The sequence below is a fragment of the Hemicordylus capensis genome, chromosome 15 (genome assembly GCF_027244095.1).
Source record: "Hemicordylus capensis ecotype Gifberg chromosome 15, rHemCap1.1.pri, whole genome shotgun sequence".
In the NCBI taxonomy this organism is placed as follows: Eukaryota; Metazoa; Chordata; class Lepidosauria; order Squamata; family Cordylidae; genus Hemicordylus; species Hemicordylus capensis.
In genome coordinates, this window is record NC_069671.1 from 13,418,592 (window position 1) to 13,445,867 (window position 27,276).

The 27,276-nt window shown below is 47.3% G+C and overlaps 1 protein-coding gene across 25 annotated transcripts in view; it reads left to right on the forward strand.

Moving 5' to 3' along the window:
* The first annotated feature begins 694 nt into the window (after positions 1 to 694).
* Positions 695 to 27,276, forward strand: part of CLIP1 (CAP-Gly domain containing linker protein 1) — a 97,349-nt gene continuing 70,767 nt past the window's right edge. For 5 of the 25 annotated variants that reach the window (XM_053279397.1, XM_053279414.1, XM_053279410.1 and 2 more), the window contains exons 1-3: positions 919 to 1,210; positions 23,126 to 23,299; positions 25,197 to 25,771. In XM_053279397.1, coding sequence (XP_053135372.1) covers positions 23,209 to 23,299; positions 25,197 to 25,771 — 666 coding nt within the window. In that variant the 5' untranslated portion in view covers positions 919 to 1,210; positions 23,126 to 23,208. Of the gene's footprint in view, positions 767 to 914; positions 1,211 to 1,542; positions 1,561 to 3,189; positions 3,309 to 17,125; positions 17,407 to 22,077; positions 22,096 to 22,447; positions 22,557 to 23,125; positions 23,300 to 25,196; positions 25,772 to 27,276 lie in introns of those variants that run through there. The other 20 variants (XR_008312454.1, XR_008312455.1, XM_053279413.1 and 17 more) reach the window with 15 other exon arrangements.

Consider the following 27,276-nt stretch of genomic DNA (forward strand, 5'->3'; position numbering starts at 1 on the left):
CAAACTTCTCAAAATAAGAAGCGGCTCGCCCCGCCGCCAAAATGAGGGACAAATGCTGTCCCTCTAGGGACCAACATTTCATCCCTGAGAAACGAGGGAAGTCCTGCGTAATGAGGGGCAGTTGGCAACCCTACACCTGAGTAAATGCACCTCAGGAGGGGCTGGATATCGGGCTGTAGGGTTGCCAAATGTCCCTCATTATGCAGGATGTCCCTGTGTAATGAGCCAGCGTAGCGGAGTGGTTAGAGTGTTGGACTAGGACCGGGAAGACCCGGGTTCGAATCCCCATTCAGCCATGCAACTCACTGGGTGACTCTGGGCCAGTCATGTATCTCTCAGCCTAACCTTCCTCACAGGGTTGTTATGAGGATAAACATAAGCATGTACGCTGCTCTGAGCACCTCGGAGGAAGAGCGAGATATAAATGTAATAAATAAGTAAAATTTCAGGGATGAAATGTTGGTCCCTCTAGGGGCAGCCTTTGCCCCTCACTTACTCAATAGCATATAATTCAATTACACAGACGTCGATGATACTCCGGCTCATGACTACCCCTGCATGATACATCTCTCAGCCCCCACAAACTTGTGTCCCTATGAAATGTTGAGCAACCAACACCTGGAGCCTCACCCACACACCTCTGCATCTACCTCCAGGAAAGAGCGAAGGGCAGGAGCGTGTTGCTTAGCATGAGGCCGGGGGGGGCTTAGGAAAGCAGCCAGGACCCGAGGAGCCACCTGGGCAGCGCGGGCGGGCTGCAGCAGAGGTGAGGAAAAGCCCGCCCAGCCCCGGCCGGGGACCACCTGGCTGGGCGTGTGAGCGGCCCCCTCCCGCCCCCGGGCCCAGTGTAAGTGGGGCGGCTCCCTTACTCCCGAGTAAACCTGCCCAGGCGGAGGCTGGCGGTGCGAAGAAGGAACAAAAGAGGCGGCATAGGCATCGCGACACTCTCTAGCAGCAGCAGCAGGAGGGCAAGAGATGAGAGGGGAGCCGGCGGCGCCGCTGCTACCGCCAGGCGCTCTCTGGGCCGGCTCCAGGGCTGGGCGTGCTGCAGTCTCCGCCTCCCTCCGAGCGGCGCCGCTTCAGTCGGCTTCTGCTTCTTCCCGCCCCCTCCTCCTTCTCCTTCTCCAAGCCCGGGAGGGAAGGAAGGCAAGACGGAGGTGGCGGCGGCGGCGGCGGCGGCGCGAGAGGCGGCTGAGGGGGACCCGACACGGTGAGGCGGAGGACCAGGCCGCGGGGCTCGCCCTGAGGAGGGGCCCGCCTCGCCTGCCTCCCCCCCACAGACACCCCCCCTCCTGAGGCTGCTCTGCGACCCCCACAGTCTGAGGGGGAGGCGAGGAAAGGGGGAGACAGCCTCTCTGTGGGGACTGGGGAGGGGTGCTAATCGTCGGGGTGTCCTTTCAGGATTGAAAGGGGGGGCCCGCCTGCCCCCCCGCCCTCTTCCTGATATATGTGGGTGGGGGGCGCGCTTTGCTGCCTGTCAGCTTAATGCGGGGCGCGGGGGGGGCGCCTCTTGGGTGCAAGACTTGCCTGGCAAGAGGGGTCTTGTGTTGTATTTTACAGGTGTGTGGAGGAATCTGCCAAAAAAAAACCCCAAAAAACCCAGCCCCCCCAACCCACCCCATCTTCTTCTGCATATGGGTGGGTTATTCTGCTTTTGTAGTGAGAGTTTTTTTTGCGGGGGGAGGAGGAATAAAGGTGGGGGGGCTTTCTTGGAGGGAGCTGGTCTGTGCTTTGTCAGTGGCAGTGATCTGTGACACCCCCACACAGCCAACCATGCTCCATTTCCATTAATGAGGGGTTTTTTTGGTGGGGGGGTTGTATGTTGAGAAGGATCTGGGTTTATTTTCCCCCCCCCATCCTAGTTGTAGAGGTGGAGTGTTAAGAGGATATGCCTGCTGTCATGCTCTTCATTTTTTTGGTGGGGGGTGGTCTTTCTCTCTATTGTCTGCTGAGGCGGAGGCTTCTGGGCCCCATTTCTCCACCTATTAAAGGAACTCTTTGTGTTTTGTCAAGGTGGAGTAATAAGTGGGGCCGGGTGGGGGGCGGGGGTAATAGAGACTGGGCTTCTTTGTCAAGAATTTGGGAAAGATCTGCACCCCACATTTCCCTAGCTAGCATCTTGTGTGGCTTATGTGGTCTGGTGGTCATTGTAGGGGAGGATATTCATTTTGCTGCTGGGAGTTGCACGCTTTGTGAAGGCAAATAATAATTTGTGGGTGGGAGGGTCCTGATTTCTTGCTTGGATGGTGTTTGCTTTGTCAGGATGGAATAGGAAGGATCCAGAGCTCTGTTTTCCAGGTGGTGGTTGAAGGCAGTCTCAGTCTTCAGCTCAAGGATTAATTTCTGGGTTATGTGAGGGGGGATGTCCTACTCTACTTAAATAAGCTTAGGTGAGGAGACTTATTTTGCAAATGTCTTGTCTTTCAGGGGTCACAAATCTTCATACCCTTGGGAGAAGATTTTTTGTGTGGATGTGGGGGTCTAATTCATGCTTTTCAGCTCTTCCGGGGTTGGATTCTGTGGCTGTCAATATAAAAGGATGCAAAGCAGAGGTGGTGGTGGTGTTGAGCTACTGATCAGACAGGGGTGTGTGTGTGTCTGTCTGTCTGTCTAGGTAGGGCCTGTGTGTCTGATTCTCCAGGTCTTATTTGGAGTGGCTGTGCAGTGCTCCCTCAGGCAAGTGTCAAGGCTGTTAAGTTTTCCCTTTGCCATCCTGGGAATGGGCAGCGTGTTCTTAAGCTCTTCAGCCTTTTGGGGTGTGAGATGGGGAACACAACTTGTCTTGGTATCGACAGTATTGTGAGGAAAGTGAGGGGTCACTGTGGGGTGGAAGACAAGTTGGCGGATCTGTCGGCATGCTAATTGAGTCGCACAGACTGCGCTAAGTCATCTGATCTTCGATTGCCTGGGGTGACAGCAGCAGGTTTCACGGGTAAGCAAGGTGGTGATCCTGTGTGCCAGAGAGAGAGAGGCACTGAGACCAGCACCAAGAAAGTGAGGCCACAGCAGGGAAAAGGGTTCTGTCCAGGTCAGGCTGCTACAACAAAGGTGCTTTTTCTAGATCGGCTTTTTGACACAAAAGCACTCCTAATCTACTAGGCAGGCAGCGCCATTTGAACTGGGTGGAGAGGCGCAGCAATCAACTGGTGTGCAATCTGCTGCATGACATCAGTGATGGGGTGGGGACACCCATTGGCTGAAGGGAACTGAATAAATCGCTACTTCCTGCCACGAGTGTTAAAGGATTATGAATGTCCTTGCAGAGTTACCGAGAATCTCTACGACTTTCTAAGGATTGAGATCCTGAGGTGTGTATACCTTGATTGCAAGATCTCAAGTGCTAGGGTACATTAGTGTTGTTTCTCCAAGACTTAATGCGCTTCTGATTAGCAGCTCACTTTTGAATGTTCAGTTTCACTTTAAGGGATTCGCTTCTGCTTTTGATGGGAGGGGTGTGATTGCGTGGAGTACAAATAGCACCTTGCTGCAACTTTACTGTGGTGGGTGGGCAGCAGAGATCTCTCTGTGTGTCCAGTGTTTGGTGATGGCGCAAAATTATCTTTGCCCAAATACATCTAATGCTTAAAACACATGGCTGAAAATCAGGAGAGTGGTATGCTTCTGCTTCACTCTGTTACATGGTTGCCCTGTATAAAACAGAATACCTGCTGGACTAGAAAAGGATGTTATAAATATGTATGCATTGTGTTGCAGTTCAGTACAGGTTGCAGTTGTTTGTTTGAGAGAGTTTCCACAGTGCCTTACTTAGGAACATTGAAAAGTATGGTATGAGTCCTAATAAACAGTCCTTTCTGTGTGAGCTTTTAGTAATGTAAGAGGCAGACTAGTATCTGTTGTACAAAAATGCAGGCAAAAGATATGGTGCTGTTCTGCCATCTTGCAAATGTATACTTTTAAAGAACGAGTGAGTGAATTATAATAAGCTTTGAAAGACTGTATGTTTGTAGTACAATGAGCGGATCCTGTTTTGTTCCTGTTCCAGCTTGAAATGAAATTGCAGATTATGTAAACTGAAGTACATTGATTAGCATCCCTTTTATGTTCCTCTTAATAACATGGTTTCCTAATCTTTGAAATCTGTAGGTATTTAACTGCAGTCAGATGTGTGATTGTGAGAATATACCAGATCTTTATGATGTTCCCATAGTTCCAGTGGGAAAGCAAGTGAGGAGACTTGGGGTTTAACTTCCCTAAAATTTCATCCTCCTACTGCAAGAAGGGTTTCCTCTGTTAGTAGTAAAGGTAAAGTGTGCCGTCGAGTCAGTGTCGACTCCTGGGGACCACAGAGCCCTGTGGTTGTCTTTGGTAGGAGGGGTTTACTGTTGCCTCCTCCCATGCAGTGTGAGATGATGCCTTTCAGCATCTTCCTATATCGCTGCTGCCCGATATAGGTGTTTCCCATAGTCTGGGAAACATTCCAGCAGGGATTTGAACTGGCAGCCTCTGGCTTGCTAGTCAAGTCATTTCCCCTCTGCACCCTTAGGTGGCTCTGTTAGTAGTACTACCCTGCATTTTGGGAAATAATGACAAAATGGCTGCACGTGCTGCGTGTCAGAATTATTGTTACTTTCAAAAAAACCTTTGTCTGTGTTAGTAGCTTTCAGTTTTAAAAACAAAGAGAAAAATCACTTTTGGACTCTCCTGGGGGTTTGCCAGATCAGTCAGAATGAAAGTGCAGAAATAATGGCTAAATATGAGGTTGCACAGCAGTGTTCCCTCTAAGGCGTGTGCACGTGCGTGCGCTCACAAGTTTTTGGATGTTCGCTCAGTTCATTTTATATCCCGCTCAGGTTGAATCAGGAAGGCCCCATTCTGAATGCAGGTGCGCACATGCTGCTTTGATAACTGCTGCCCAGAACAAAATTCATTCTGCACAGAGATGAAAAAAATTAGAGGGATCACTGTTGCACAGCACTGTAACACCGTGGAATACAATAAGATACATGTCCTAACTAGTTCTTCTGATCAAGATATGCTTTTGTTTGGCTTTGAGGGCTATACTACTCATGACCTGCACTTTTCTCCTTTAAAATAAATAAATAAAAATTCAGATAGATAAATGAACTGAGAAGGAGGGGGTATATTTGACTTACTTTTCTTATACTGCCGGTTTTGAATCTTTGGAAGAGAAATCTACCTAAATGAAATAGTTACACTAAATTAGTCCACCCTTTTCTGTCCTTAGTACATATGGTCAATGTATGTAACCAAAAGCATACTAGGTTTCATGTTTTGTGTATCATTCGTTTAATCATAGTAATTATGGGTGGGACTAGGGCTCTGCCCAGTTTGTTTTCTGTGAACTGTGGGAAGGGACAATCGTTGTGTCATAGAATATTGTAGAGTTAAGTTTCAGCCCTTGATTCTGTATATCCATCTATTGAGCCCAGGCTCTCACGAAACAGGTAGAGTCCCTGATTTCTGTATAGAGGTATTCTGTTCCAAACTTGCATGAATGGAATCTAAACGATGTCTAGAGACAGGTGGCTTGGGCGGGCCCTGACACATGGACCTGCTTCTGTGTACTGCACACAGAGTTAAGGTTGCTACCACATCCTTCAATGTATTTCCCAATAAGTGGTAATGCAGGTCTTGTAACTCCCGATAGGAACATAGGAAACTGCCATATACTGAGTCAGACCTTTGGTCTATCTAGCTCAGTATTGTCTTCACAGACTGGCAACGGCTTCTCCAAGGTTGCAGGCAGGAATCTCTCACAGCCCTATCTTGGAGATGCTGCCAGGGAGGGAACTTGAAACCTTCTGCTCTGATGATGTCATGACCCTCCGTGATGGGAAGGGTGGGAATGGCCATTCCTGAGATTTAAAGTTTTATTCAAAGCCTTCCTTTTTGTCTGTACTCCTTTCTCGAAACAAGAAAAGTACAAACAAGTAAACAAAATAGAGAATAATGTTTGCCTTTGAGCCACCTAATTGCGCAGTGGGGAAGTTACTTACCTAGGGAGCAAGAGGTTGCTAGTTTGAATCCTCGCTGGTATGTTTCTATATCAGTCAGCAGCGATCTAGGTAGATGCTGAAAGGCATCATCTCATTCTGTGCGGGAGATGGCAATGGTCAACCCCTCCTGTATTCTGCCAAAGACAACCACAGGGCTCTGTGGGCGCCAGGATGCGACACTGACTCAATGGCACAACTTTACTTTACTTTTGATGTTCTTAAGCAATCAGTGCCTTGCTGGATGACACAGATCAACTCCACCTAATCCAATATTCTTCTAAAGAATTCCAGCAACCAGCACATTCCAAGTGGTTCACTAGAAACTGGCCCGTGGTCCATACCCTACATTCTGCCCACCCTGCATCAGAGAGGTGTTTGGGTGTCCTGGGCCTCCTGGGCCTCCTGTTCTTCCCTGATGTGGCTGAAATGACATGACCTCCTAATTCTTACTCCTTACAGCCACCTCCCATTATTCTTTGCCTTAAGTCCAGCTAGTTCACTGCAACCTCTGATCCACCCATGCAGACACTTAAGGGCTGTGTGCTTAAAAGCATTCATGTATAAACAAGGTTGAAGGTGAGGAGAACCATGCATTTGTTGGCACCATTTGTTTCGAATTTCCTTGAGGCTTCTTTAGGGACTCCCTTTATAAGCAGTGACCTAACAGACCTTAGCGCTCAAGCCAAGAATGATCATAATGGGAAATCTTCCCACTTTAGTTGAAATGTGCACCTGCTGAAACAGTTCGTTTCACCCTGTGCTATTCCCTGTGTCCTATTTGGGGGTAGTTGACAAAACACATCATCTTGGCTTCCCTTCAGCAAACTTCTCATTGGGCTTTGCACCTTTCTCCCTTCTCCTTTCATCCTCCCTTCTCCTTTTAAAAAAGCCAGGTGTTTAAATGTTCATCTTTGTCTCTGGTGCCTGAGGATTGGAGGAGAGAAGTGTGACTGATGAAAAGCCACCTTTGTTTATACCCTTGGCATTAGCAAGTATTTCCTACCTTCTCAGGAATGATATTGGGTTAATATGTTTCCAGGTGCCTCAGCTGGAGAAGGGTTTTTGTTTTGCTTTTTGGTCTTTAAATAGCACATTGAGGGTGATCTCAGCTTTCCTGAAGCATATTTTCAGCTACTGGGGAAGTTGACTGTAAACCACTATACTTAACCTGCTTGTTGGCAGCTTTAGAGCCAAGTTACTAGCCCCCGGAACAACCTGTGTGTGTATGTAGAGCAGAAATAAATCAGGAAGGCAGTCAAACACCAGTCCACTGCCTTTCCCCCCTTCTCTTCCTTCACCCTTATTAGAAGCTTCAAGTTCTAATTAATGTGGCTGCTTGCTCTGCGTTTTGAACAGTTCCAAACATGTTCCAAATGCTTCTATAACATTGCACAGGGATAATAAATTAGGAACAGAAATTATACATGCAAAGGGAGCTTGAAGATTGCCTAAGCATACGGGAATTCTGCCTTTTAATCTTTTTTAAAAGGGGACTCCTTCATCCCTCTAGAAAATTGTGATAACACTTCAAATTTGGATCTGGTATAAGAGATAGATACCATTGCTCAGGGTGTTTCAGGACTGGGCAAGAGCGAGTATAAAATGGAGTTTAAGTTTCACCCCTACTAACGGAGCTTCTTAACTATTTTATGAGTAGAATATCTACTTAAAGCTTACAAGGAGGAGGTTTTAAACTTGTCGGCAGATTACCATGTGCCAGGAGAAGTGCATTCTTCCCCCTACTGCCCTTATGAAAGGTCGAAGGACCTTCCTTTCTGTTAGTTGACCCCTTTCCTTCGTCTGAAAGGCTCCACTGGAATAAAGCATTTCCCCCTGCAAGTTGCTTCCTCCCCACTCAGCGGCTTTGTTCTCTGTTGCATCAGTTCGAAGCCTGAGGAGTTGGATCTCATTGCTATGCATTCCATTCTTACATGCGCAATCCTGGATTGTTCTTGGGACTCGATTCCCACCCCCCTCCTCCTTCAGCGTGAACTATTTTCATTCTCAAACACTCATTAGGAATTCAGACATACAATTAGGACTAGGCAGGTGCAACCCAGTAGTGTAGCCTTTCCTGTGTGGACTTTGTGAAGAGTGGCGTGAACTAACTAATCCTTCAGTTAATGGTAGCCCTTTGTGTCTTCCTGTTGTAACGTAGACTTGGAACTATACACAGAAATTCAGCACAGGTGCCACAGTCTCTATGCTGAGTATATTAACTTGGTCAAGCATGAATTGTCTCATTTGCTAAGCAGGGTGTGCCTTTTGGATGGATGACTACATGTGGCTGCTGTCTGCTGTAAGATAGTCCCCATAGGGGAAGGGGCCGTAGCTCGGTGGTGGAGCATCTGTCTCCTGCCTGAAACTCTGGAGCGCCACTGCCAGTCAGTGAACAATACTAAGCTAGAAGGACCAGTGGTCTTACTCCATAAATGGTCTTACTCCATAAATGGCAGCTTCTTATGTTCTCTCTTGTGCATCTGGAGTCTGTGGAAGTTCTGCCCTTCCCTCTTCCTAGAAATAAACCCTCTGGGATGGAGTGTTTAGCTTTTGGAAGTAGATTTCCAATTAGGTTTGCGCCTGGTCTTTTAAAAGACCAGGCGCAAACCAAGCTTTTAAAATCTTTTTAAAAGTTTTAAAATACTTTTGTTTTTTAGTTGTATTTGTTGGTAGTTTTGTTTACCTTTATGAGTCTTCATTGTATGTTTTTGTGAGCTACCCAGAGAACAATTTGTTAGGGGTAGCCATATAAATGAAGTTGTTCTTCTGTAGCAGTATGAGGCAGTAGAACGGACCATACCCCTCTACACTGCAGGTGGCAGATACAAAGTCTGAACACTCCTCTCAGGGAAAACTCCCTGCAGTATAGCAAACTAGTTTCTAGCGCAGCTAGCTTTCTACATAGGAAGAGCGTGGTTGGTTTGTGGTTTTGTTTTTTGTTTTGCATGCAGTAACATCAAAAAGTGCAATCTGTCCCTCTGCAGCCTGAAGTGGAATATTCTAGAACCTCATTCTGCTGCATGTATCGTGGGCACAGCTGGCGTTCTTTGCTACATCCAGCAATGTACCCACTAGGCCACATCCACCCTGGCTTTCAGAATACAAATCCGACAAATATTTCTATTCCGCTTTTCAACAAAATTTCCCAAAGCGGTTTACATAGATATAAATAACTAAATAAAATGGCTCCCTGTCCCCAAAGTGCTCACAATCTAAAAAAGAAACCTAAGATAGACACCAGCAACAGCTACTGGAGGGATGCTGTGCTGGGGATGGATAGGGCCAGTTGCTCTCGCCCAATAAATGAAGAGAACCACCACTTTGAAAAGGTGCCTCTTTGTTCAGTTATAGCAGAGGAACTTATAAGCCTGTGTGGTCTAGCAGGTAGAATGTTGGACTTGATTGTGGGAAACTTATTCATCAGATAGTCACTCAGTCATGAAGTTCAACAGGTGGCCTTGGGCAACTTACTGCCCCGCGGGGCTATTGCCAAGTTAAAATACACCTCTGAGCACTTTGGAAGAAGGTTGTGACACGGGTGTAGCAAAGAAATAGGCTACCTCACCTGCAGACATTGTTGAAGTATTTATCACTCTGACAAACAACAACTCTGGCTAGGTAAATTGAACTGAAGTGTTAACAGCTCACACCTTTCTTAAAAATATCTGATCTTTCCTCTCTCTGTGAAGTTAAAGGTGGGATTTTTCTCAGTTTGCCAGTTACTGTTTTGAAATAGCACGACCTCAACCATCTACAGCAGTTCACAATGGCTGCTTAGCCATACTGTTGTTTGGTGGTTAAAACCCCACAAACAGATACAGGTAAGGCAGTGATGCAACCAGACACTGAGAGGCTATTCCCACGATCCCTGGAAAGCCCGCTTTCCAGGGATCATGGGAACCACTGGGCTTGCAGGCGAGCCTGGTGCTCCCAAGGTGGCTAGCCCGCCTCATTCCCCCTCCCCTTAAATGAAGTTAACGGAGCGAGCACTCCGTTAACCTCATTTGGTGGCTTGTGTGTCTCCGCGGCACACAGTAACATACGAGTAGACCCTTGACTGGGAGGCTGCAAGCAGTCTCGGGGGTCTCTCCAGGATGCCCCGCGAACTTGCGCGGGGCATCCTGGAACTTCTGGGGGCCACGCGGCCCCCGATCCCTGCAGCCCCTGCCGGCTCCGTGACTTCTCAATTGTGAGAAGAGCTTCTGAATGTCACACAACTGCTGTAACTACAGCTCTTGTGTGCACAGATCGCTTTAAAGTCTTAGCAGAAGTGGTGGGCAGTCAATAATTTATTAATATGGCTTCCCATGAGATTTAAGATTTTCTTTCTTTCTTTCTTTCTTTCTTTCTTTCTTTCTTTCTTTCTTTCTTTCTTTCTTTTTGCCTGATATCAGCAGGCATCAACGAGAGTTACTCGGTTCCCAAAACTGGTGGTGTCACTGATAAAGTTCTGCGTTGCTGTGTGGGTGCCAAAGAAATAAGTAGGCATGGCTGCTGTGATGAGATGAGGAACTAACACAATAACTTCCATCAGGTGTCTCTCTCTCTCTTCTCCCCCACCCCTTGCACCTTGAATACTTGTGTGTAGTGCCACAATATTGTACCCTCTTCAGAGTGCCCAACTCTATAGATGATTTCAAAGCAAGAGATGAAATAAGTAATGCTGTCTTTCTGCAGTGAGATTTCTCTCCCATCTCCCCCTGCAAACGAAATAGTCAACTGGATATCATATGATGAAGGAATTGTAGATGTTCTGGGCCAGTGATAAGCAGCGGTTTGGCCGCTGACCAAGAAATTTAGGACCAACAAAAGGAAGTACTTTTTCACACAACGCATAATCAACTTGCGGAACTCTCTGCCACAGGATGTGGTGACTGCCAGCAGCCTGGATGGCTTTAAGAGGGGATTAGATAAATTCATGGAGGACAGGTCTATCAATGGATACTAGTCTGAGGGCTAAAGGCCACCTCCAGCCCCAGAGGCCTCTAAATACCAATTGCAGGGGAGCAACAATAAGAGAGAGGGCATGCCCTTAGCTCTTGCCTGCAGGCTTTCCAGAGGCATCTGGTAGGTCACTGTGTGAAACAGGATGCTGGGCTGGGTGGGCCTTGAGCCTGATCCAGCAGGGCTGTTCTTATGACTGATCACCAGGGTAAATTCTCAGCATGATGTAGTCGGTAGGGTATTAGAGGTGGAGTTTTCCAACGCAAGTTTAGCCCTGATACTTCAGGTCAAGTGCTCTTGGACAAGTAATGAACATACAAAGCTGCCTTATACTGAGTCAATTGCTGGCTCATCTAATTCCATCCTTGACTGCCAGTGGCTCACAATTGCCTCTAAGTTTATATGGACTGTTTATTATTTTATTATTATAAATATGCGTATACCGCTTTTCAACAAGAAGTTCACAAAGTAGTTTACAAATAAAAAGAAATAAGATGGTTCCCTGTCCCCAAAGGGCTCATAGTCCAACAAGAAACAGAAGATAGACACCAGCAACAATCACTGGGGGAATGCTGTGCTAGGGCTGGAGAGGGCCAGTTGCTCTCCCCCTGCTAAATACCAGAGACTCGGCACTGTAAAAGATGCCTCTTGACTCAGTTAGCAGGGTGATTATATGTTACTAGCTCTGAGAAATGGACAGCTTCAATGTTGATTTAGCTTGGGGTTTCTCCCCCATCTCCAGACATTGTGCAGCAAATGGAATATTTTATTCTGTGGCTTTATCTACTCAGAATTTCCTTTGCAGTGTGCGCTTTCTCCATGTAGAAGAACATGTTTTGGGTAGAGAAATGTATGGCTGTTGTCCTAGCCATATTATTAGTTTCTGATGTTCCATGTAAATTCTAAACTTAAATTCTAATTTGTGGTTTGTATTTTGAGCCACAAGTCTTAGAAAGAGACTAGAGCCTGTTTTTCAAGGGAGGGGCACTTCGGCAATACAGCTTCAGTGTAAGATCTAATGCGCTGACCTCCCCAAAGTGGCTTTCCTAAGTGCTGGGGCCCCCTCTAAGGATGGGAGCCCTCTCTTTAGAGCTCTAGGAGGAAAGCGCAGGGAAGGGCTTCACTCCTCAGCACTCTGTACACGCCTTCCAACATGATGCCTGGAGCTCCAGAGAGTTTCCTTTCCCTTAAATGAGCCCCTGCCCCCAGCAATGGGCAAAGTGTGGTGATTCAGAAGAGTGGTACATATGCTGGTAACCTCCAGACTTGACTCCTGCCATGTGCTCTGTGTGGAGCTGCCCTTGCATGTAGTCCGGAAACTGCAGTTGGTACAGCAGCCAGGTTGGTCTCCGGGTCATCTAGAAGAGACCATATTACTCCTATATGAAAGAGCTAGACTGACTACAGATACGTTTCCAGGCCAAATTCAAAGTGCTGGTTATAACCTATAATGCCCTAATCAGCTTCGGCCCTGGGTATTTAAGAGAATATCTTCTCCGCCATGAGCCCCACCGCTCATTGAGATCACGCAGGGAGAGGCCCGTCTGCAGCTGCCACCAGCTCATCTGGTAGCTGCCCCGAGACTCTAGGATGCGCTCCCTGCTGAGCCTCCCCATCTCTGGCATCGTTTAAAAAATCCTGAAAGACTTACCTTTTCACCCAAACGTTTTAACTTAATTGTGGTTTTAAATTGTTTTATTGTTGTGTGTTAACTTTTCATGATGTTGTGAGTCATTCAGAGACGTAAATTTGGGGCGGCATACAAATTTGATAAGTAAATAAAGCACTGCCCGGTCAGAATGGCCATTTCCTCATGGTGCCAGGGGACAGTTTAGAGTAATCAGCTTTGGCCGAAGTCTCACTAGACAATGAATTGGGGAGCCACGCTTAGGATTGCTGGGCGCCACCACTGGTGTTTATGGGTCCTACGGTGAAGAGCAGTGGACTAGTCCAGGGGCAGGCAATCTTGGCTCTCCAACGGAGGTTGAACTACAACTCCCACCATCCCCAGCCATAGTAAATTGGGACTGATGGGAGTCATAGTTCAACCACAGCTGGAGAGCCAAGCAGTGGTCCCTCTAATTTTTTCCATCTCTGTGTGGAATGAGTTTCGTTCTGGGTGGCAGTATCAAGGCAGTGTGCACACAACTGCATTCAGAGAGGGGCCTTCTTAATTCAACCTGAGCAGGATCTAAAATTAACTGAGCAGACATAAGAAAACTTGTGAGTGTGTACACGCCTTAGAGGGAACAGTGGAGCCAAGGCTGCCCACCCCTGGACCTAGGGGTTCCTCCTTTTGAAAAACAGCAAAAGCTGTACCATAAATTGGAGTCCTCATTTGCTGGCTTACATGCTAATTAATTGTAATGTAATCCCATCAGGCAAGAGGGAGGCCTGGTGTGGTTGCCTGTTGCTCTGTCAGTGGCTGGATCTTTAAAAGATGCTGAAGACGGATCTTCTATCTTGCCTTTCTAAAAAGTCCTGAGCTGGGCAGCAGTGTTCCCTCTAACAGGGATTCCCAGATGTTGTTGACTACAACTCCCAGAACCCCTAAGCAAAAGCCATCACAGCTGGGGATTCTGGGAGTTGTAGTCAACATCTGGGAATCTCTGTTAGAGGGAAGACTGCTGGGCAAGTAGGCACCTGCTTTGTGTGCAGGAAATCCCAGCTTCAATCTCTGGTACCCTACAATTAAGAGGGACTTGAGTAGTAACAAGGGGAAATGACCTTGTTTGTTTGAGACCCCCAGAGCAGTGCCTCACAGAGTATATGGACTGGTTATCTGGTTTGGCAGCTGCACGTGTTCATACAGTAAAACTGGTGCAAGGCCTTTAAGAAATGTAGGTGTTGTCAAAACGTCCCGGTGCTATTTCATTCTCCAGGCTAGTCATACATAATCCATATGCCCACTGTGCCTGTCCAGAAAGGAAAAAACATCCTTATGTTGGATCAGAGAGAGGCCATACCTCACTTGTCAAGGATGTGCTTTGAGTGCAGAATGTCCCCTTCAGAGTCTTGAGTTATACGCTCCTTTGGTATGAGGAGGAAACCAGAACACAGGGAGGTGCAGGCAGAAGTTTCCAATGAAGGAAGTGGGCCAGTGCTGTTGCATAGTTTTAAGATCCACAGTAGCTGGCTGCATTGATTTGAGGGAGGAAAGCTGGTCTTGTGGTAGGAATGTATGAATTGTCTCCTTTGCTAAGCAGGGTCCACCTTGGTTTGCTCTTCAAAAGGCGACTACATGTAAGAACTATAAGATATTTCCATTAGGAATGGAGCCATAGCGCTGTGGAAGAGCAGAAGCCTCTTGCCTAAAGTCTTGAAGAGCTACTGCCAGTCATAGGAACATAGGCAACTGCCATATACTGAGTCAGACCGTTGGTCTGTCTAGCTCAATATTGTCTACACAGACTGGCAGCGGCTTCTCCAAGGTTGCAGGCATGAATCTCTCTCAGCCCGATCTTGGAGAAGCTGCCAGGGAGGGAACTTGGGACCTTCTGCAGGCAAATATGTAGCTGCTCTTCCCAGAGTGGCCCCATTCCTAAGGGAAATATCTTACAGTGCTCATACATGTGGTCTCCCGTTCAAATGCAACCAGGGCAGAACCTGCTTAGCAAAGAGGACAATTCATGCTTGCTACCACAAGACCAGCTCTCCTCCTTGTAGACAATACTGAGTGAGAAGGACTGGTGGTCTGACTCGGAATCAGGCAGCTACCTGTGTTTCTAACTATTCAGAACCAAAAGGCAAATGGGAAAATACTCAGTCGCCTTCATCCGTGGGGAAAGAATAGCTTGACTTTCTCTAAGGAGCAAGATCTGTGAAAAGGGGAAGTGAGGGTGGTTCTTCCTGAGTTGAGGAAATGCACTGTCGTGCTGAAGATGGCTCTATTGTTTATGACTTATTGAATGTTCCTGCTGTAATGGTTTGGCTGGCATGACACTTGCGGTAAAAGCGTATGGGTATGAGGGCGTTTGTCTGTGGCTTGGCTGGAGGCCCCTGTGGACGAGAAAAACAAATGACACAGCAGATACAAAACCCCTGACTGCAGAGAAGAGGCTTAAAATATGAATGAGCACCCTGCGCCAAGAAATGCAATATCGGAACGTCTTTGCTGGAGGGCTGTCAGACTCTTTGCAGCTAAGTGTCAGGAGCTGCTGGTGCAAAAGCAAAAGGTAACTGTATAGGAGTTGCTAGAAAGAAAATGGAATCTTTGGGGGGGGAAAGGAGACCTTGGGGAACGTTTTGGAGATGCAGTGCAGTCAGGTTGTGCTGTGCAAAAGCCTGGTTTCTCTGACACCTATCCTCTTCCATGAAAGTGAGACTACGTTCGATAACCTGTGGACAGAGAAGTAACTGTACTCCATTCATGAAAAAGACTCCTGCCCTTCACTTGGCTGTCATCCTTTGGCAGTGAGGTGCTTTGCTTTGCCCTAACTAGTAGAGACCTAGAATTGTCAACAAAGAGATGCTTTGTTTTAATTTTCTTGCAGAATGCTGAGTGGAAGGAGCAAAATAGTTATCTTCCATTTAAAACTGTGCTAAAGAGCAGTGTATAGCCCTTAATTACTGTTGCCCATTAATCACTTTCATCCAAGTTTCTTGGGGCAGAGGCATCTGTAGGTCCTGTCCATTGTGTACCATACTCACATTATTTAAGTATGGGACACACTTCTAATGAAGCAGGTCATTCTTATCTCATTTAGAGCTGGGGGAGAAAGTGGCTCCCCCAAAAGCCAGTTAGTTAAGCCTTATATGCCTTAGTATTTCAACCTAGTTCTCCAAGATCCATGTTTCCTATTCTCTGACTGTCTTGTCATTTGCACAACTTGACAGCTCAGTAACTGGTTTTCTTGGTCCCAAACGAAGAATCTTGGGGGTGGTGATGAGAATGAGCAGATCTGTCCAATGTTGGACAGATCCATGGCTTGGCTCCTCTCTTTTCATAGGAACATAGGAAGCTACCATATACAGGCCATAGGTCCATCTCGCTCAGTATTCTCTACGTAGACTGGCAGCAGCATCTCCAAGGTTTTCTATGCACCTAGCCTGACATTTCCCTGCCTGTGATCTCCACTCCTCCAAATCCAAATCTCTGCTGTCTAGAAGTCTCCGGTTCTCTTAAACGACCCCGCTTATTATCTCTCTCACTGTGTTTTATGCCTGGACCGCCTACGTGCTGCCAGTTCTCTCCTCCTAATCCCACCTCAGAATCCAGCTTTCCCATGAAGCCCTTGGCTCAACCCCTTAGCCCTCCTCATAAGTATAAGTAACTTCATTTGTGCACACTACTTCCTGTAATCCTTGCTTCTGTCACCCTCCCCTTCTGTTGAAATCTAGACTATAAGCTCCTTGGAACAGGGTCCTGACCTTGCTGGATCGGGAAGCTGGTACTCCCGATCTGGTCTTGGGGGAACATGAATTGTCCCCTTTGCTAAGGAGGGTCTGCTGTGGTTACATTTAGATGAGTGAACATGGTCTGCTGGAAGAGATTCCCCTTAGGGGATGGGGCCATAGCTTATTGCCAGGTAGGACTGTGAGAGACTCCTGCCTGAAACTGCCAGTCAGTGTAGGTAATTCTGAGCTAGATGGACCAATGGTCTGACTTGGCATAAGGCCATTTCCTATGTTCCTAGATTCAAAGCCTATCTGGCCCAGCATCCTGCTTCCCACAGTTGCCCTCCAGAAGCTACTGGGAAGCCCACAACCAGGAGATGAAGAAATGCCTCCTCTCTTGCTGTTCTTCCCTTGCAACAACTGATACTCCTGCCTCGGAGCCTGGAGGGAGCCTGAAGCCATTAAAGCTAGTAGGCATTGGTAGACGTGTCCTCCACGAATTTGTCTAGGGCCCTTTTTAAGTCATCCAAGCTGGTGGACATCACCACATCCCATGACAGAACGTATGGTGCCTAGGTAGCTTAATATATAATTTATATATTGGTGTTAACAGCTCCTGTTCTCCTGAGGAGGAGGGCAGTAACAAAGCGGGCAGTGGTGGTGGGCGTTTCCCTTAGGAATGGCAGGAGATGGGGGCGCTCTTCCCCCACTCCGCGAGTCCTACAGTGGCATTCCTAGCAGGGTTCTTGCAGACATTCCTGAATGCCTGGCTATGAGGTAAGAGCCAGTGAAGTCATAATACAAAAGGGAGGAGGGGGAGAGAGCCCCCTCCCTCCCAGGCTTCCTCTGCATTCTAGTACTGCTAATTAAAGAGCACCAGCGGAGGGAATTTCAGGCTGTGGCCCTTGACGCTTTCCCGAGCCACTCGGAGATCTGATCCCCCTGGAAGCTGTCCTGGCTGTATTAGTGTTGCGATTAACCGTTGTCGGAAAGAGAGAAGCCGCGTCTTCAGTTTGGGTGGGTCGCTTGGAGAGCAAACACACTGTCAGCTTCTACGTAGACAGGTTGTCATTTTCAGGCCTGTGTGTGCACCCAGGCACACAACATCGTCGTAGGGTAGAAATCTTTGGAGGTAGCTATTTTGCAGGTGAGCCTGAACTGCTGAAACAGCCACACTTCCATTGTTTTGGTGACTCCTTCAGCCTCCTTACGCCAGGAGCTCTTCAGGTATTTTCCTCTGTGTGTGGCTCAATCCAGTATCCCGTTTCCATGGTTAACTGAAGTTTCACTTTAAAGTCCCCGAAACAGGATGCCAAGTTTAAGATATAATTTCCGACCTTTTGGATACGGAACATATCATTCCCAGGGAGCAGAGTTTTAAACTAACACAATCTCTCTCTCATATATCTATAATTTATATATATGAATTCAGTTTATTCTTTAGCTGAAGGGCCACTTTACGCTGCCACCACTACAGCTGTGAGACAACCGAGAATCCAGTTGGCATTGCTCAGCATCTCACCTGTACCTGGCTCCTCCCTCTCTCTCTCCTGTCAGGCAATAAACCACCCAGTTGCCTGCAGCCGGGGAGTGGTGTAGGATGAAAAGGAATGTGAACAGCTACAAGAACTGTGGGAGCAGCTATGCTACCCCAGAGCAATGCTGTGGGTGATAGACGCGGCCCTAATGCTATTATATTGTAGTATTATTATTATTTATTAGAAGATAGATAACACAACAGGCTGAGCTGGTTTAGCTCTTGGTCTAGTTGCTGAATAAGCCAAACTGTTTGGACGAAGGAAGGGTGGGTGATGGGACAAGGGAAATCCTTAGCACTCGGCCTGAATAGGAGGAAATTCATTCTGAGTCTAAGGAGAGGCAGGGAAAGCATTGGGAAAAACTCGCTTTGTAGACGTCTCCTCATTGCAAGGTAGCTGGCATGTTGCTGAATGTGTGAAGCATCAGGCTTCCTGTGGCCTTGATTGCTGAGTGTGTTTGATATTTGGAACTTCAGGCCTTTTGACTGTCTGATGCATGAACAAAGGTGCTCAGCATGTCCCTAAGCTTTGGGGTTACAAAAGAGGGGATTGCTGGAATTACAGTTAGGGAGAATTTGCATCTGGAACTGGCTGTCGTGTCACTGATGGGCTGGGTCAGGGTGGACCTTTGGCCAGACCGAGTAGGGTTGCTGATGCGTTCTTAAATTAATGCCATAGTAAGGACAAACTGCCTCTGTTGAGCTTTGTATAAACAGTGGCATCACTTTAAAACAATGTTAAATGCAGGCGGAATTTTCAGAGCAACTGGAAAGCAAGCTAACACAAAGGAGAGACAGAGAGAAAACTCGACCCTCCAAAAGGAATTTGAGAGAGACCCTGAACCTCTGAGCATGTTTTCTTCCTAATCGTGTCATTTCCTCGATAGCCATATTCTGCCATTTGCATGCTCTGTTGCCACTTATGTCTGCAGTTGGCCTTGGGTACCAGAAATTTGATGTGTTTTTAATTTGTTAATAACTCCACAGGTACATGGCTGCCTTCCCCTTGTGCCTGGCTTGTGCTTTTGTTTTTAGCATACTTTATAATTGGTAATTGTTGCTTCTTGTTGATATTCTATCAGACAGATTTTCAGTGTTTGGCCAGTTTCCTCCCCCACAGCCATTTCTTGTGGTTAATCTGCTGGAATAATAATCTGAAGGGTTTCAGGGGGTGTTTGGGCTCAAGGGATTTACACCAGTAGCATTAGACTAAATGAATTGTAGCTTTTAAGTGCCTGTGAAATACCAGGGAATAGATCAGACAAGAGAGAGAAGAGCTTCCCTTAGTCCCCCCACCCACCCATGCACGCTGCATAGGGGTCATCCATAAAGTGTGTCACACTTTTTATTTAAGGCCTTTGTCACCTTATTCCCCATTACCCATGGCCAGTTTCTTCTTTGTCACAACTTTGCTACCCCTTCAGTAGCCCTTAATGTGTGACTTATAAATAGTCCCACATAACTCTTTTTTTCTGTCTGAACATTTCAACGAGTCATGTGTTAGGTTTAAAGATTTTGCCAACTAAATAGGCTGCGAAAATGCTTAGAAGCCTGGCCTGTGTGAAAATAGACGTCTGAGCTTGGTAGCAGCCACTCACTGGGTGAATTCACATGTCACACCAAGCCATGGGTGGCATGAACAGGCTGTAAGTAGCCTGTGGCCTGAACTTGATTTTCAGTTTCATGACCGTCTGTGCACACCAAGGTCTGCTGTTGCTGTTTTGTAGCTATCAGGAGTGTACCTAGCACTTTATAGAGTAGCATAAGCAAAGACGACAGGCTGTTGCTCCAAGGTGCATAATGAGAAATGAGGGCAGCGAATGAGGGTTGAGCAAGGCCCAGAAGAACCTTGAAACAGAGGACAAGGCATTTGTGCCGGGGTACCCGGATCATGGTCTAAGGGCAGCACACCATACAGGAGGGATCCACAAATGTAGGCTTAGCACACTAGCCAGCCATTATTTGTGGCCGCCATCAATCTCCTCTCTTCCCTCGGACCCTTTTCTAGCACAAGGCTAACTCCATCACTCACCCCCAAGGATAATATGTTTTAAAAGTCTAATATTATAATGCAGCCACTATGAAGGTGGCAGTAGTAGTGGGCTTGGTGAGGGTAGGAGCTCTCTCCTTTCCCTGCTCTATGAAGTTTATTGTTGGGACCACTGGTCATAAGTTAATTGATTGATTGATTGATTGATTGATTACGTGCCATCAAGTCAGTGTTGACTCTTAGCGACCACATAGATAGATTCTCTCCAGGATGATCTGTCTTCAACTTGGCCTTTAAGGACTCTCAGTGGTGCATTCATTGCTGTTGTAATCTAGTCCATCCATTGCTGCTGGTCGTCATCTTCTTCTCTTTCTTTCAACTTTTCCCAGCATTATGGACCTCTCAAGGGAGTCGGGTCTTCACATAATATAACATAAAACATGAGCAGGGGAGAACGTTTCTACCCTCACTGAGCCCTCTGCTTCTTCCACCTTCATAGGGGCCGTATTATAATATTAGACTTTCAAAATATGTCACTATTCTTGGGGCGGGGTGTGTGTGATGGAGTTAGCTTTGTGCCAGAAAAGGGTCTGTAAAGTTACTTCAACAGTCTACTAAAACCAATGCTACAATTTAGGACAGAGCATGGGAGCTAGAAATTTATTTCTGCTTAAAAGAAAGTAAAGCTAAACTTGACAACTGACGTATGGAAACACATCAGCAAGAAGAAAAGTCAAACATTCTGCATCCCAGCCCTGAGATTTATCTATAATCTGTCCCAGCATTTTCCCCCTTGATCACATCATAGATGGGACAGTGTAAAACACAGTGGATAATGTCCTCCACTTGGCCAACGCTCTGGGGCAGAGGCGCTGTTCCACTGGAATTTGCAGAATCTCCCTTCAATCTCCCAAGAGCTCCCTTAGGATTTGGGGCTCTGAGCAATTCACTGGGGGCCTGTCCCCCATGGACCATCCCCTAATGATGCCCCTGGGAGAGAAGTGGGTCTTCTGTCATTTGCACTCGGGGAGATAATAAGAAACAGGGTGAGCCCTCTCCTACTGATCAGAAGGGATTCCTGCCATCGCTTACCTTCTCAAAACTGGCAATGGAAATGAGCCCTCTGAGGAGGAGATCTGTATGAAGCTGGGTGTTGTGCTTGCTAGAGGGCTGATGGGATTCACCCTTGGCAAGCAGGCAGGTGGACTTGTAGATGCCTGGATACAGGCACCTTGCTGAGACGAAGCAGGTCTTGGTTTGGCCATTGACTGGATGGGAGACCCATGTATGCCACCTTTGGGGTGGGGCCATAGCTCAGGGGTAGAGCACTTTGTTTGTTTGTTTGTTTATTTATTTATTTATTTGTTGTTAAATTTATATACCGCCTTTCATTAAAGCAATCCCAAGGCGATTTACAGCAAAAGAATTTTAACACAAGATGGTAAAAAAGACACAATTAAAATATTAAGGGGGGGGGGAATATTAAACAAATTTGATTAAAAAATTTAAAACAAAAAGCATAAAAGCAATAAAGATTATAAAGAGCAGCAGCAGAGAATCAAATAAATGCCTGGGCAAAAAGCCAAGATTTTACATTTTTTCTAAAAGCTGTGATGGAGACTGAGGAGCAAATAGCCACCAGGAGAGCATTCCAGAGTCTGGGGGCAGCAACAGAGAAGGCCCTGTCCTGCGTGCATGACAATTGAGCCTCCCTCATTGTCGGCACCCGAAGCAGAGCCCCCTCAGATGACCTGGTCAAGTGGGCAGCAACCCGCATCTGCTTTGCACGCATCAGGTCCCAGGTTCAATCCCTAGCAACATCTCCAGGTACAGCTGGGAAAGATTCTTGCCTGCAACCTTGGAGAAGCCTCTCTCAGTCAGTGTGTAGGCAGCACTGAGCTAGAGGGACGGACCAAGGGTCTGAATTGGAATAAGGCAGCTCCCTATTTCCCCAAACAGCAACAAGATCTCTTGCTTTGTACAAAGTGGAGTGAGAGGGAGAGGCTACCTATTTTTATTTTTCTGGGAACATATAAACAAAAGTGAGGGGGGATAGAGCAAGTCTGAAACAAAATGGTTTTAAGTTGGCAGGGGAAATGAGCATTCTCTCCTCCTGCTGCTCTTCAGAGATCAGCTTCTGTGCCTGGCCAGGGTATTGCTGGCAGTCATGTGGGATGACCTAAATGGTACGTGTGCACAGGCTTGTGCTAGTGCCAAGAACCTGTGTAAACATCGGGCCCGAGCGCTGCGTTCCATAACGTGTGTGTCAAGTTCTGAGCAAGCAGTTGAGCAAGCAGACTGTCTTTTTGGTATGTGTTGAAGAGCTTCTCCACTGCCCCTTCGGAGTTCTAGCTGTAGGTGATTGAATCCTTCTCTTCTCTCCGACACCAGCATGCCGCCTGTCTCCAGGCGCTTTTGGCTTAATTTGTGTTTTTGCAAATAGCGAAAAGATCCGTTAGAAAATACTGATCTGATATTTAAAAAAACAACTCATCCCTTTCTTGTTGCAACGAAAGCCAGGCGGCCCTGATCACCAAGTGAGCAGTATTATTTGATTAAAATTGCTTCCGAAGAAAGAATCTTGCCATCAAGTTCCTTCTGAAAACCCTATAACAGTCCTCTAAATCAAAGCTATTCTCTTTTCCTAGCAACGGAGGAGGAGGAGAGACTCCTTTCTAAGGCTGGCTCCAAAGAAGTGGAGCTGGGGCACTGTACGGGGGACTTTCCAATAGTCTCGTGATCATGAGCAAGAAATTCTAGCAGAGCAGAGGTGGGCGTCTGTTCATTAGCTGTCGAGGGATAATGCTTTGCTAAGCCATCTTGAAGGGCTTCCCCCGCTCCCCCAGTTCTTAAAAAGCGCTTTGAGACTCCATCGTCAGGGACTGATTTTGTATTTCCCTTCTCACCCCCCACTCCACCCCCGCTTTGCTCCTTTGCTAGTCTGTGTGTGTTACTTTGGGATGTCTCCACGTTTTACAGATACCCAGGATGGTCAGAATGCTTCAAATAGCAAAGCCTGTTTCTGTGGTGATGATTATAATGCTGTCGCGGGTTTTATTTTCCTGTTCCTGAGGCAGCGTGTAGGTGAAAGCTCCAGATGGAAATGGCAGCCTGTTTTTAATGTTGCAAACATTCCGGATGTCTGGAGTATCCAAAAGTCAAGATGTTTTTAATAAGGAGACTGGCTCCCAGTGTTCAGGAATTGCCCATTTCACCCTGTGAAGGTTTCTTTGTTGTTACTTAGGGTGCAAAGAAGTTTCCTTTACAAGTCTCTTAGAAGAAATAAGAAAATAAGAAAGCTTATTTCTCTCTCTCTCTCTCTCTCTAATATATACGCAGCTTAAAGTCCACATTGCATCCATGTTTGGGAAAACATAGTTACTGCAGCTAGAGGGGATCAGACACCGACAGCAAAAGAAAAGATGAGTATGTTGAAACCGAGTGGGCTTAAGGCTCCCACTAAGATCAGCAAACCTGGAAGTACGCTGCTGAAAACGTCTGCCGCCGCTCCTGGTAAGAAAGTTTTACACCCTTTACAAGAAAAGGAACAATGTTCTGTTTCTGATCCCAGCTTAATTTTTAATGGCTATATTTGGCGTGGTGGTGGAAATGGGTGCCATCCAATTAACAAAAGCATGGTCAGTTTTGATTATTTCTGCATGAATTTGTAAAGGATTACATTGCATGGATTTGCATATGACTAAATAGATTTGAAGAAAAACGCCTGCTTTCGTTTTAGAGGGTGCACCTGTGTGTGTTGCAGTGGGCAGGCGTGGCTTTCCATCCTGAGTGAGCATATAGGGGGAATGCCTCTTACGATGGTGCCTTCTACCTGCTGCTTTATTTGAAATTGTTCTTTTTTATCTGTTGCCCAATCAGTGCTCCCTATAACAGGGATTCCCAGATGTTGTAGACTACAACTCCCATCATCCCCAGCTGCAATGGCCAGACGTTGGGAATGATAGGAGTTGTAGTCAACAACATCTGGGAATCCCTGTTGCAGGGAAGACTGTGCCCAATTAGTCGGGATTATTTATTATTGTTTATCATATTTTTATTCCGCTCCATCTAAATAGCTCTGGGCAATTTACAGTAGTGCCTTTTTCGCTAGTTAGAAGGGTTTTGATTGCTCTGATCCAGGGCTGCTCAACTTCGGCCCTCCTGCAGATGTTGGCCTACAACTCCCATAATCCTTGGCTATTGGCCACTGTGGCTGAGGATTCTGGGAGTTGCAGTTCAAAAACAGTTGGGAGGCCTAAGTTGAGCAGGCCTGCTCTAATCTGTCAGTTGATTAAAGCTTGCAGCCCTCTGAAAAACATTTTTACATTTTTAGGGGGAAAGAGAGACTTGGTGGTGTGTGTGTGTGCTTGTGCATGCGTGCATGCATGCACGCACATGCTGTGGCATGTGTCTTTTTCCAGTTCTTGAAATGTTGTATCCTCTTCATTCACAAGTGCTGGTTTGGGAGGGGCATAAGAACCTAAAAAGAGCCTTGCTGGGTCAGGCCCAAGGCCTCTCTAGGCCAGCACCCTGTTTCCCACAGTGATCCACCCCAGGAGATGAAGGTATGCCCCTTCCTGTGTTCCCCTGCAACTCGGGTTCTGCAGTATCCTACCTCTGAACCTGGAGTTAGTCTATAGTTGTCAAGACTAGTAGCTATAGGAACCTAGGAAGCTTCCTTCTACTGAGTCAGACCCTTGGTCCATCTCACTCAGTATTGTCTACACAGACTGACAGTGGCCTCTCCAAGGTTACAGGCAGGAGTCTCTCTCAGCCCTATCTTCTAGAGATGCCAGGGAGGGAACTTGAAACCTTCTGGATGCAAGAAGAGGGCTGTGGGCCACCTCCAGCCTTAAGGGTGTGCCTCTGAGTACCAGTTGCAGGGGAGCAATGGCAGGAGAGAGGGCACGCCCTCAACTCCTGCCTGTGGCTTCCAGCGGCATCTGGTGGGCCACTGTGCGAAACAGGATGCTGGACTAGATGGGCCTTGAGCTTGAGCAGGGCTGTTCTTATGTTCTTAAGAAAGCAGATGCTTTTCCCAGAGCAGCCCCATCCCCAAGGAGAATATCTAACAGTGCTCACACTTGTAGTGTCCCATTCAAATCCTCCATTAAATTGTTTAGGCCCCTTCAAAAGCCACCCAAGCTGGCTTTTATTGGCCAAAGCCACTCTATATGACCTGTCACCTCATCTACATTGCCCTTAGAGGGTCATAGACTCTCTTCACACATCGCATCCGATGCAAAGTCAGCCTTGAGGTAGGGCAGGTGTGCCTGTGTTGTTGTGGGTTCTGCAGGCAACTTCAAATTTGCTTTTTGGGGGGCGGGGAGAAATGCAGACATCAGTTGTTCTGTATGGCGTGTTCATTACTATAGAATAAATATGACTGTCTCTTCTGCATTGGTTCCAGCCCCGGCAGAAAAGGCAGCAGCCAGTGAGAAGGCACCAACTGCACCCGCCTCGGAAGCACAGGATGAGTTTGTGGATGATTTCCGAATCGGGGAGCGTGTTTGGGTCAATGGGAATAAGCCTGGCTTTATCCAGTTCCTGGGAGAGACACAGTTTGCTCCGGGGCAGTGGGCAGGGATTGTTTTGGATGAGCCCATCGGCAAGAACGATGGCTCTGTGGCAGGACTCCGGTACTTCCAGTGCGAGCCCTTACGAGGAATCTTTACGAGGCCCTCGAAGCTAACAAGGAAAGTGGTGGCTGAGGATGAAGCCAACGGTACGCAGGCCTCCTGTGCTTCTCGCGCCACTTCGCCAACCTCCGTCTCAGCTGCTAGCCTCGTGTCGTCGCCTTCTGCAGCAGCTCACCTGCCTCCCACAGGTATTCCCCACAAGACCTCTCCTGCTGCTGCTAAGGAACATCCCGTTTCTCAAGTTAGCAATCTTTCCAAGACAGCAAGCGAATCCATATCGAACCTTTCCGAAGCCGGCTCGGTAAAGAAAGGAGAACGGGAACTCAAAATGGGAGACCGGGTTTTGGTAAGTTCTTGTTACTTTTTCTAACCCGCAAGCTATACGAGTAGGTCCCATGGTTCAATCTGCCTCCTCTCAGAAAAAGGTGGGTTGAGCCGTTGACGAAACTCGGTATTCACAGGAAACATAGGAAGCTGCCTTATCTCAAGTCAGGCCATGGGTCCATCTAGCTCCTTGGACCAAGGAGTTGACTCAGAATTAGGCACCCTTCGTGTGTTCAAGGTTTCCTTTCAAAGTATGCGTTAGAATTACCTGCCCTCAAAGGAGCCCACCCGCTTCTGCTTCTGCAGGAAGGAAGGAAGCCCGGACAAGTGGCTCCAGAGGCATAAAAGGCAGCCTCTTCTGAGGCAGGTAATTCTGCTGTCCCCCCAGATTGGGAGAGATTGTGTGATCCAGCTGCAACTCATGCAGAGATGTGGCCGGATCTCCCCTGGAGCTTTCCCAGACAGCAGGCTTTACTGCGATGTCTAAAAAAAGACACACAAAGTGGAGGTTTTTACCCCAGATATAAATCGGGCTACACTCTTAACGTGCGATGAAAATCCTAAATGGCGTGTGAAGTGCTCCCCGGTTGCTTGCAGGGACTTCGGAGTAAATCTGGCTGATATGTGAACACACCCCCTCCATTCGGGAGCAGGTCCGAACCAAAAGTCGGGTGTGAAAAAATTCCTGGTGACGGCTGCCTGGAAACGAACAGGATCATGCAGAGACATAGCAGGCAGCCGTGTGTGTGTCTTTGTGTTTAGAGGGGCAGAACGGACTCGCGGGGGTCTCCTAATTATTGAGTCGACATTTCTAGCATCACACAGCTAGGGAATAACGGCCATAGTGCCTCTCGAGCACTCTTGTGTCCTCCTGTTCTAGAGACTGCTTTTCCATATGGCCACATCATTTCAAGTAGCTTTAAAATCTAGATTTCAATTATCCCATTCTAGAGCCTTCTATGGTGTGTTTAAACTCACCAAACACGTTTAAAATGAGTCTGAATCTTTGCCAAGGCACAGTCCTCCTTTCACAGAATCAGCCTCTTTGGTCTTAAAGGCCCCCCACCCCCCGCCGCCCAGCCCTCCGCATTCTGCATCCAGTGACCCAGACGTCCTGGAAGCGCTCCTGCTGTTGCTCTGGCCTGCAGGCAACCATCAAGGCCAGTAGTCATTGGCAGTTGCTTGGAGGACCAGCCTGGCACCTGCCGTGCCGTGCCTGAATATTCTTCTGCAGGGCGGCATCCATGCCATTGGAACTGTCTGGTTCAAAGAGAGAAGCTCGTTGTTTGATGCACACTGACAGCAGGAGCATTGCGTGGACTTCTTCTTATTTATTTTTTTGGACAAGTTAAGTGTCCCCGTTTGTCATAGCTCTGCAGGCCTGGCCATTTTCCTCCTCTTGGGCATGGCTTAACCTCAGAGACCTGCTTGATACAAGCTGCCATGCTTTGGTTTGACTGGGCTGTCAACGAGAACAGGCTAGAGAGGCTTTCAGGGTCTGTCATTTGTGAGTCACTTTTGTACACA